The following is a 12,631-nucleotide window of genomic DNA, read 5'->3' as shown; positions in this document are numbered from 1 at the left end:
CACCAGTTACAGAAATAATACCCCAGATGAGCTAGCTGCTCCAAAGACATTAAAATTTATTTCACTGTACTAGCAGTTTGAAAATGAGGCCTAATCAACCACGAAAACTTACAAATAAATACCATACCTGTTTTATTGTGAAAGGCAAATCAGTAAGTAAGCTGAGTGCTGCTTTCTTGTGACTACATAAAATGGAACCATTTAAACTAAGACTAAACCACGTTTAAAGTCCTATGTTACAGGTGTCGGTATGTGAAGATAAATTTCAAACTATATTCAGCAGATTATGTGCTTTACTAACATTTAGAATCTCACTCTCAGCAACTTTCCTCCAGCTAATGCGGAATTTTATTTCAACAGTGAAACACTATCATGTAGATCATAACATACTATATTATTGATTGCTTATTATAGGTCTCCTTGACAGTTACATATGTAAAAATTTTTTTCCTGCCCATTAATTTACAGCTATAAAACAGTAAAGAGATAAGGTGGCTGCATTCATTTTTTGGATATGAGCACGAGAAGGGAATCACATCACAGCAGGAATAAAAGTCATATGCTTTATCTTCCAGCAGAATTTAACATACACAGACTCTTCAACATGTATAATGTAAGTTTCTGTGGACTTGAAAGTGAAAAAATAAGTTTTCCAGAACATTCTATGTATACGTTTTACGATGGGGTTGGGACAACATCCATGGATGATTTTGTTATTATGCTTTCAGATTACCACAAAAAAGAACAGGTTACTAGATGAACTGGAAGCAGATAAAGTTTGTGTAAAGGCTAAACACAGACTTTTGAGGGAATGTCCTGCTGACACAATGTCATTTTGCTTTCACTTGCAACAGATACAAACACTGCCTAAATTATCGAATGTGAAGCATACTACTCATGCCAAATATTCTTTTACATGTAGTATGTTATTGATGTCAGTATCCACAATCCAAAATTTTATGCTTGGGGTGCGACTGAGGCTGGAAGAGAAGCGAATGAGGTGTCATCTGGAATTACCTCATTTCTAACTGACATATATTTCAATAATTCAATCACCTGCATCATGCTTTTTGCTGACAGTTGCAGACGGCAAAACAAGAACATCCATGTTATCCATGTTCTAGTTTATTGACTTCAAAACAAAGCACCTGTTAACATTTCTGTGATTATTGTATGCTTTCCTATGATGGGACATTCATTTTTACCCACAAACAGGATTTCTGGCATTGTCCAAAAGTCTCTCTTCATAAGTGCTCGGAAATCATTACATCTGTGGAACACTGACAGATTTATCAGGTTGTGGGAACAGTAAAATTTCTAGGGAAAAATGTTTTGTAGGGAATTACATGATTCTTGCTAAGAATTTAAGAAATTACAGTAGATGGGCTTAAAGAAATGATGATGATGATGATGAGCGTTTGGCGTCATTGGCCGGGAGGCCCCTCGCGGGGCAGGTCCGGCCGCCATATCGCAGGTCTTATTACATTCGGCGCCACATTGGGCGACCTGCACGCCGGATGGGGATGAAATGATGATGAACACAACACAACACCCAGTCCCTGAGCGGAGAAAATCTCCGACCCAGCCGGGAATCGAACCCGGGCCCAGAGGACGGCAATCCGTCACGCTGACCACTCAGCTACTGGGGCGGACAAAGAAATGATGAGAGTAATTAAAAAGAAACATGAGCAGTCTCACACCAGAGTAAAGCTGGAGCTGACATACTGGTTCACTGACGCCTCAAAGCGATTCACAAACCTTCTCAAGTGAGGCACAAGGATTGCCCATTTACTTGTACTTCTCATAATTGATAAACCAAGAGTATTATGTGACACTAAGAAACTGGAATGGGGTTGATAGTTTGCAGTTTTATGTTTCTGCACTAAATATTGATGTGACATCAGCTGAAACTGGTAGGCAGACTCATAAGGACGATGACTGTTTGCACGAGGAAGAAGGACTAAGTGCAAGACCGTAAAAATCAATCTACCATCAACAACATGTCAATAACTTCATTTTGTTATGTGATGGGCTGTGTCCAACAATAAAATATTGAAATGAATGTTTCAAATCATATTATGTGAAAACATGATGGGACCAAAACAGATTTTGATCAGTGAATTGGTTCAAAACATACTTCTAGATAAGCTCAAGTACTGTGGTATGAGTGGGACAGCACTCAAATGGTTTAAATCATACCTAACTGGAAGAGTGCAGAAAGGTGAAATAATCTGTTCACATAATATGCAAAAAAAACTGGTGGTTTCTCAAACTAGGTAACAATCAAGAAAGTGGTGCCGCAAGGTTTGGTCTTGGGTCCTCTGCTGTTCTTAATATGTATTAATGACTTACTATTCTATATTCACGAAGATGCAAAGCTGGCCGATGATACAAGTATAGCTATCACACCCAACAGACAAGAATTAACTGATGTAATTGTAAACGACGTTTTTCAGAAAATCATTAAGTGGTTCTCTGCAAATGGGCTCTTATTACAGTTTGAGAAAACACAGTATATACAGTTCCACACAGTAAATGGAATGACACCATTAATAAATAGAGACTTCGATCAGAAATCGGTAGCTAAGGTAGAATATTCAAAATTTCTAGGTGTATGCATTGATGAGGGTTGAACTGGAAAAACACACTGAAACATTTGATTTCAGCTACTTATGTCATTAGGGGCAATGCAAATTCTGGCAATATACATCTCAGTAAGTTAGCTGAGTAAAAGAGTGTTCACTGCACAATCAGAATAATTGCTGGAGCTCATCCAAGATCATCCTGCAGACACTTATTTAAAGAGCTAGGGATCTTCACTGTAGCCTCACTATATATATATATATATATATATATATATATATATATATATATATATATATATATAATGGAAGGAAACATTCCACGTGGGAAAAATTATATATAAAAACAAAGATGAGGTGACTTACCGAACAAAAGCGCTGGCAGGTCGATAGACACACAAACAAACACAAACATACACACAAAATTCAAGCTTTCGCAACAAACTGTTGCCTCATCAGGAAAGAGGGAAGGAGAGGGGAAGACGAAAGGAAGTGGGTTTTAAAGGAGAGGGTAAGGAGTCATTCCAATCCCGGGAGCGGAAAGACTTACCTTAAGGGGAAAAAAGAACAGGTATACACTCGCACACACGCACATATCCATCCACACATACAGACACAAGCAGACATATTTCTGCTTGTGTCTGTATGTGTGGATGGATATGTCTTTAAATATGTCTGCTTGTGGCTGTATGTGTGGATGGATATGTGCGTGTGTGTGAGTGTATACCTGTCCTTTTTTCCCCCAAAGGTAAGTCTTTCCGCTCCCGGGATTGGAATGACTCCTTACTCTCTCCCTTAAAACCCACTTCCTTTCGTCTTCCCCTCTCCTTCCCTCTTTCCTGATGAGGCAACAGTTTGTTGCGAAAGTTTGAATTTTGTGTGTATGTTTGTGTTTGTTTGTGTGTCTATCGACCTGCCAGCGCTTTCGTTCGGTAAGTCACCTCATCTTTGTTTTTATATATATTTTTTCCCACGTGGAATGTTTCCGATGTGACTTACCAAATGAAAGTGCTGGCAGGTCGACAGACACACAAACAAACACACAAAATTCAAGCTTTCACAACAAACTGTTGCCTCATCAGAAAAGAGGGAAGGAGAGGGAAAGACGAAAGGATGTGGGTTTTAAGGGAGAGGGTAAGGAGTCATTCCAATCCCGGGAGTGGAAAGACTTACCTTAGGGGGAAAAAAGGACGGGTATACACTCGCACACACACACATATCTATCCACACATATACAGACACAAGCAGACATATGATGATATATATAAAAACAAAGATGATGTGACTTACCAAATGAAAGTGCTGGCAGGTCGACAGACACACAAACAAACACAAACATACACACAAAATTCAAGCTTTCGCAACAAACTGTTGCCTCGTCAGGAAAGAGGGAAGGAGAGGGAAAGACAAAAGGATGTGGGTTTTAAGGGAGAGGGTAAGGAGTCATTCCAATCCCGGGAGCGGAAAGACTTACCTTAGGGGGAAAAAAGGACGGGTATACACTCGCACACACACACACACATATCCATCCACATATATATATATATATATATATATATATATATATATATATATATATATATATATATATATATATATATATATATATATATTTTTTTTTTTTTTTTCACTTATGAAGTTTGTTATTAACAATCAGAACGAATTCAAAAGTAATAGCAGTGTACATGGCTACAACACTAGGAGAAAGGATGATCTTCACTACTCAAGGTTAAATCTAACTTTGGCTCAGAAAGGGGTAAATTATGCTGCCACAAAAGTCTTTGGTCACTTGCCTAATAGCAGCAAAAGTCTAACAGATAGCCATATAGCATTTAAAAAGGAAATTAAAAGAATTTCTGAATGGCAACTCCTTCTACTCATTAGATGAATTTTTGGATATAGTAAGTGGGTAATTTTCCCCCCCCCCCTCCCACCCACCCAAAAAAAAATAAAAAAAATAAAAATAAAATTATTAAGTGACATGTAATATTTTGAGTAATGTAATATCTTGTATAGACACGTTTTATTAACCTGACATGTTCCACATCATTACGAAGTGTCATATTCATGATCTATGGAACAAGTACTAATCTAATCTAGTAAGTGCAATTTAAAAATTAAAATAGCACCTTCATGCGCTAGGAAATGATTTCAATCATGACTAATTCTGGAACTTAATCTAAATACCTAGGTCCTTCCGTCAAGAATTTTGGCATATTTCATTTGATTACGAAGCAAAACTTTTCTTTTGCTGGCTGTATAATTATGATCTGTGCAATTAATGCAATTTGAAATGACGCTCCTCATATGGTTTACAATTTGCCTATGGAAGATATGTGCATACTTATCTTCGCTGTGTTGTGAAGCTTCAGTTCCTTCTTATCTCCACCTTTGATGGAGGTAGGTAGACTAGATGATGTTTCTTTTTCACTTATATTAACATTTATTATGTAGTCATCCGTAAATGGCTGTGAGCTGCTAAAGGTCTAGTTGTTCCTGATACCTCCACTTTAAGTTTCCGTAGTTTTTTCATTTCTGTGAGGAATGTGGAGCGGTTTGTGTAAGTGAAAGCTGTCTTAATACTACTGCTGCGAGACATTTAGATCTTTAGGGATGGTGTTGTACGTACTTGCCTTGGATTGTATATAACAGGACAGCAGTATAAGTTATGTTAGAAATGCATTTTCTCATACAAGAGGTACCATTTGCTTCGATATATCTATATCTACCTTTGGAAGAAGTTTCTTTGAGACTAACACATTGGTGGCTACAAGGCTTTGTAAACTGTCTTTTTTGTTATTTTCAATTTTTGTTTCCTTTTTAATTCTTCTGTAAATACTTGCCAACCCATATTCTAAAAAGGGCAGTTTTCTTCAGAATGGTTGCACATCTGTATAGATAACCAGCAGTTTGTGATTTGTATGCAGGGTGCCTCATTCTCTCATAACCTGGACTTTGCAGGTTGTTCAGTCGAGGTTTGAAAAATGAAGCAATGGAATGTCACACTTTATCTGGTTAGTACAATCAACTGAACTTCATATTGTCTAGCCACCGTGAAAAAGTGGAAGAACCATGTTTCTTGCTGTTTTACCTCAATCAGCTGAATGATATATTCATCAACAATGATACTACATTCTACTTAGGGCTACACAGTGTTTAACTGAAAACAAGAAATCTGCAATAGAGACGGAAAGATACTGACTGTTCATGCACTTCCTCTACATTAACTTATACCTAATGTTATTCATACAAAAAAAGATTATTGCAGGAAAAAGAAAAAATACAGGACGGAATGTAGCAGATGAGATTGAAATTAAAATATTTGTATCTCACCAAAAAAATTTCATCAGCTCCACATTCTTCAGCTATTGCTGACGATCGTCTGTGTGCATGAGACCTAACTTTCTCTGCCAGATCCAACTTTGTTCCAATAACTAATATAGGCACCTGGAAACAAATAAATGTTACTATTGCACAGTATGCATACTAACGATTAACTACAAACAAAAATATGTTTTCACAAACCTGTGTTGCTCCAACAAACTGTTCAGGATCAAAATCATCAAAATTTCCGTGACGATTTTTACAATTTCCTTCACGGTTTACAACTTCAGCCAACCACTTGTGAAGATTTAATTGAGATTTACGATTTGTGAGGTCATGTACCAGAATAATACCTGTAAAAAGAGTATAAATGTCAAATGTGACGTCTAGTACATAGAAATAAATATTCACAATTGGAGTGTCCAGAATCTAGTGGCAATAAAACATGTAACTGTTCATCTGTGTTTATTTCTGATTTAATCTTGCTAAAGATATAAATTACATTAGGCTCACAAAGGCTCCAAGAGTAAGCATTCCTTGAGTCCCAGAAAGGCCAAAAAGAGCCCACAGCATGTGATGTGCTCAAACAAAATGACGTTTAGTTTTATGTGCGTCAGTCTACCTTCAAGCTGTTTACCTATTCAGCAACCAAAAACTGACAGTATCTTCCAAGAAAACATCAAAAGCCTCAGTAATAAAAAGGATGAACTTCTCATATACATACAGGAAAATGAAAGGAAAGATGTAATGCCAGCAGACTTCTTTTGCCTATCAGAACATCAGATGTAAATTAATAAAACTGAATAGACTTGTCTTAATTGACACAAACTAGTATTGTACTGTTGTAGTATCAATAAGAAGGAAGGGGGCGGTTATATGTGCAAAATATTTAGTTAACTCCCAGGCCTATCAGGGTAATGAACATAGTGTTAAACAGTTCTTTCAATGTTGTGCCAGAACAGTGAATGAAGAAACTCATGACCTTGTAGCACTGACAGTTTACGGGACACCAGCAGGAAGTACATGAGCTTCATAATCCAGATTTAGACAGTTTTAATAGATTACACAGACTTAACTGATGAATTACTATTTGCGGGGATTTAATGTTGGTTTTCTATCAGGAAGTACTGACTCACTCAGAGATGTTCATGTCCAACTTTGAATTATTTGCCATAATAAAATTTCCTACAGGACTAGAATAAAATACTGCAACAGCCAATGACAGACTGTTTCCAGTCCCAAAAACTGTCATCATTTAGCCAGAAAACCATCAATAAATAGTTTATCTGACCATGATGGTAAAATGTTAACACTCAAATATGTTCACCATCAAAAACAGATAACAAATGAAAAGTTTTGCATTGCACAATCATTAGCAATATTACAATCTCGATGTTCATACTGGTTCTCATATAGGATGGATTGTGTTATCTTGCATGATAAGACACTGAAGACATAGTGACAGTGTAGATGAATTATTTAACTCTTTCTTAAACATGTACCAACATAACATTGAATCTTGTATTCACCTACAACAAGCAAGGACCCAACAGAAGCCAGAATCATGAACTGGTAACTTCTGGACTAAAGTACCTTGTGCTAGTGCAACGTTTGTGTCACACTGCGGGTAATGATCTGTCATATCAAATGTTACTGTATTCGATGCTGTAACTACGCGACCTGGTAGAGAGAGAGGTTACCCACTCCACAAGTGACAGATTGGGAAAGCTTTATTAGTAGGCTGCGCTGTCCTCGAACAATAGTATAACAAAGGAACACCCGTACCAGATTCGACGTCAAGATGTATAACATCCAGCATTAATATTTAACTTTTGACTGATTAATAAATCAATTTAACATCACTAAAGTCTTCACCCATACTGATGTTGTTATAATTGTAATTTCATTCAATAAAAAATAATCCACAAAAGCTAACAAAAGAACTGGGTCACTATTATGAATCTTGGCAGAAATGACTGAACTATCATGAAAGAGGGTCTTATGCTGGCAGGCAGGAAACAGATACAGTCTATTACTACCCTTGGGAGAGTCATCATTCAGCCTTTATATGTGGACGCATATAAATTATAAGCAATTATTTTCATTTACTAAAGTGATTCAACATTTTAATTTTGTCTTGGGAAATATTAAACTTAATAGACACAGAAGTAAAAAATATAGTGAACTAAAATTTAATATTTGTGGTGCCGGAAGTATTATGATCAGACTCCATGATCATCACCGTGATTTATGAGTTTAGACCAGTTCTCACATATGACTAATTATGTTATACTGACAGAGTTTTCCTTAGTTTATTTGGAACAATAAATAAGGTGGCATCACATGTATTTAAAGACTTGGGACATTACTGTAGTGAGGCAAAAACAATCCTGAAATTCATATTGAATTTCATTGGTTAAAACAGCAAGTTCGAAGCCATGAGCTACATAGAAGAATTATAACGGGGACAAGGAGACAACTGTAGAAGATATTAAGTAAGCAGGCCTACAGTCGAACAACTTGTGAAACACTAAAAGCAAACTAATAGGATTTACTCTTGTGCATTTTATCCAAAGCAGCCTTCTAAATACATAAGGGACAACTTACAGTGTTAGCATACATGCTGTAATGTATCGTGACAGAGAGATTCCCTATTTTGACCTTGGGTTGGGTTGTTTGGGGGAAGAGACCAAACAGCGAGGTCATCGGTCTCATCGGATTAGGGAAGGATGGGGAAGGAAGTCGGCCGTGCCCTTTCAAAGGAACCATCCCAGCATTTGCCTGGAGCGATTTAGGGAAATCACAGAAAACCTAAATCAGGACGGCTGGAAGCGGGATTGAACCGTTGTCCTCTCGAATGCGAGTCCAGTGTGCTACCACTGCGCCACCTCGCTCGGTCTATTTTGACCTATTTCAGGGAAGACTGGTAAGGTGCATTTAATTTTAGGAAGGGGGACTGCTACACTAGGAAGAGAGAACTCTTCCTATTTCAGGGAAAAGACTGGTGTCAAGAGCTGAAAGTCCACTACCAACAGTTTTGTAAAATTGTCCAGTCTCTTACTAAAAACATAAAACACATATTATGCTCACAAAAGAAAACAATCCAAGAATAGAAAAACAATTTTGAACTTGATTAAACAAGTATTGTAAAATTCTCCAGTCTCTTACTAAAAACATAAAACACAACTATTATGCTCACAAAAGAAAATTATCCAAGAATAAAGAAAAACAATTTTGAACTTTATTAAACAAGAAACAAACAAAAAACGCAATCCAAATTAAACTGAGCCTCCAGAAAATAGCTCTGGCACTAACAGTGACATTTTGAATCATTGGTCTTCAAATTCAATCATTACCACATCACAGTGGAAGCAAAAATTTCACAAGCATACAACTAAATATAGATGATGGCGACGGTGATGATGATGATGATGATGATGATGATGATGATGATGATTGATGTGGGGCACCAAACAGCATGGTCATCAGCACCCTTACAAAGTGTCAGCATGTCATTCACTTGGGAGGGGAGGGGGGGGAGGAGACAAAGACTACTCCCACAAATGGAATTACTTACAATGCATGAAAGTACACCTATCAATTATCAAAAAAACTGTCGTCATGATGCATAAACAGTCACAACAAAAAGTGATTAGTAAAACAGTCAAACCACCTGGGCAAGCTATCGATTCAGCACACACTGACCACCCCTCCCCATCACATTATGGATGAGACCTGACAGTTCACAAAATTCTGAAACTCATGTTACACTGGCATCGGTGTCAGCAAGGATAGTGGGTATACCTCCAGACAAACTAAGGGTTGCTCCTACAACAGTAAATAAGGGTTGTCCTTGTATCAGTATATAAAACACGCAGCCACAACATGCTGAACCAAAATTGGTACAACACAAACACCACAGAGTGCTGGATCCCCCCCGTCAGAGAAGGAAGTCGTGTGTTAGTGGGCAATGTCCTATGCGAAGTATGGTGAGCAGCACTTCCTTCCATCGATGTGGATAGTATGAAGTCCGCCATGCTTGTGTGTGGTTGATTTGAGTGACCACAGTTTGCTATTCACTACTTCCAGTCATTCAGTTTCCTATTGATGCAGGATTCTTCTCTCAGACAATTAGATGAAAGGGAACAGCACATCAATGTACAACACAATCCCTACACACTTCTTAAGCTGCTTTGCCAGCTGTGGTATTTCCCTGTATGTATCTGGGTACCAAGCAAAAGATCGCCTCCTTGCCTCAATATTGGATTTACTGTAAAGTGTCATGGAAAATCTGAATCAACTGGTCCACTGGATGCATTTGGTGGATCTCACCGAGTACAAGAGCAGATGAGAAAATCCATTCTGTGATGTCTTTGATCTTACTCCAGCATCGTCATAATTTGTTATGTGTTCCAGACTTAGAAAACCCTATCAGAGAAAACAACTGAACAACCAAATTCATTCACTTGTTGGGAACCATCCATATACACAAAGATAAAACTGTAATACATACTCAAAATTGAAGTAAACAGATTTGTAAAAATGTTATATGGAGTACAAGTTTTCTTGTACTGGGTCAAGTTTAAAACTCTGTGCCTCTGAAGATGCCAAGTGGCAATTTGTTTCATCCCTAGCTGTGTACTCATATGTCCAGACCCATGAGACAGTTGGTAGCACATGTCAAGCATGGCTTAGTTGCATAGGATCAATTCCTGAATGGCAGCTGAAAGTCTGGTGGGCCACTGCACTAAATGCTAATGACTGAGGCAATGCTGAATTTTTCAGGGATTGTTGAGCTGGAAGCAGGTGCCACCAAATCCAGAGTGGTGGATCATCAGCCTTTTCATACAGACTCTGAGCAGGGCTGATCTGATAGACCACAGTCAACATCCGAATGCCATCATGGTGGACAGCATCTAAGATCTTGAGGTAGGAAGCACATGCTTAGCAATAAACTATGCTGCCATAATCTAATTAGGATATAACAAAGACACTATGCACCTGCAGGGGAAAATCCTGTCAGCGCCCCAAGCCTTTCTGCTGAGGCATTTCAAAATATTCAATGATTTGATGCTCTTTGTTTGCAAGCCTTTCAGGTGTGTTAGCCAGGTTAATTTCATGTCAAATAGAAGATCCAAACAGTGCACATTGTCCTTAAAATTTAAAATATTGCCTCCCATCATAAGCTATGGTTGGTTGAAACATCAACAAGCACTAGTGAAACTGACACAAGTATCTAAAGCCAGTTTTACTGGGCCAGCTTCCATACTCCTGATGGACTACTGCAATTGACTTACTGTCATTGTCAGATCAGAGGAAGAGTAGAAGTTTTAAAGTAATCTACAAACAAGAGCACTTAACAGCATTCCTGACTACAGAAGAGATGCCACTGATAGCAACTGGAAAAAGTTTGACACTGAGTACTTTGGGGAACCCCATTCTCCTGAATACAGTGGTCAGATGAGGTATCACCAATGTGATATCAAAAGCACCTGCCCTCGAGGAAGGATTAATAAGCAACAGACATCCACATAGTCCCCAAAGTTGGTAAAGGATGCTGTACCTCCAAATGGTATCATATGCTTCTTCAAGGTTAAAAAACACACTGGCCAAATGGTTGCAATATTATCATAATCTCCAATAGAATTAAGAAGGGTGGAATGGCAGTACCTACAACTGCACTGGGAGCAACACAGGTTGTGATGAAGTACGCTAGGATGTTTTTACTTCCCCTCTTGTTTTGCCATCTGCCTCCTTAAATTTGTTTTATTACTTTTAACTATTTACCATTAGCATATGTGAATATAATCTTCATTTTCATAAAAGAGGAAGATTGACCATCAGTTTTAAAGAATATATCAACAGATCTAATTTTGTGCTTAGTTTTATGTATGTAATTGATTTTCTAATTTATTTTGACTATTACTAGTTAATATCTTTTGTTATAGGGTGAAATCAGCAATTGTTTCATAAATTGAATTCTACTGTTGATGTATAAACAAATATAAATTCTGTACTAATTACAAACATTTGGAAGCTGAAATATTAGTAATCTTAAAGTATCTATTTGGGTCTATTTGAAAACATGTTAGCAAAGCCAGCTCTTAATTAATTCCAAAGTAATTAACAGTTTTGTCAAAGTATTGTTTGCATAACTATATTTGCTAATTTCAAGATTTAACCAATAATTCAGCCTAACCCTTGTAGTAGAGTGAACTGTTAAAAAGACGGAATTTTTCGATGTATTCAGTTAATTTAATGAGTTAAATTTTAATTGTAATTTCTGTAATTTAACTTCAAACTATGTGTAGTTTCAGTACCTATTATTGTGATGAAATATAAGGGCCCCATTTTTGGTCATGAGGCAGTCAGTCCACGGCCGAGTTTCACACAAGGAGCCTGTGTTGGTTAGATCAACAACAATGCTGCAACTTAACTGTGAAATTTTTTATGTCTTGCCTGATTTCCATAAGGGAATTAATATTGCCTCATTCCAAGGGGCAGAGTACTACCCATCAAACAAAATCTGATTGAAACAAGATAGGAGCTTGCCTTTGGCTCCAGGACACAGATGATGAAGAATGGCATAATAAATCTGATCCAGTCCTGGGGCAGTGTCTCTGGCTGCTGAGAGAGCTGATTCCAATGCCCACAAGAAGCACGGATGATTGTAGACCACCTCATTACATGAAAAGAAGCAGAGCCACCTCTTCTCCAAAGTCCTA

At 37.6% G+C, this 12,631-nt stretch overlaps 1 protein-coding gene across 1 annotated transcript in view; it reads right to left on the bottom strand.

Annotated features, from left to right (window-relative positions):
* Positions 1-12,631, bottom strand: part of LOC126419017 (rab-like protein 3) — a 57,080-nt gene that overhangs the window by 13,373 nt on the left and 31,076 nt on the right. The window contains exons 3-4 of the mRNA XM_050086074.1: positions 6,108-6,259; positions 5,916-6,029 (exon numbers count right to left, since the gene is read on the bottom strand). Of these exons, the coding sequence (XP_049942031.1) occupies positions 5,916-6,029; positions 6,108-6,259 (266 nt within the window). The remainder of the gene's footprint in view (positions 1-5,915; positions 6,030-6,107; positions 6,260-12,631) is intronic.

This window comes from Schistocerca serialis, chromosome 9 (assembly GCF_023864345.2).
Source record: "Schistocerca serialis cubense isolate TAMUIC-IGC-003099 chromosome 9, iqSchSeri2.2, whole genome shotgun sequence".
NCBI classification, from domain to species: Eukaryota; Metazoa; Arthropoda; class Insecta; order Orthoptera; family Acrididae; genus Schistocerca; species Schistocerca serialis.
Note: the sequence above shows the minus strand (reverse complement) of the source record. Positions and strands in the feature narration are given on the sequence as shown.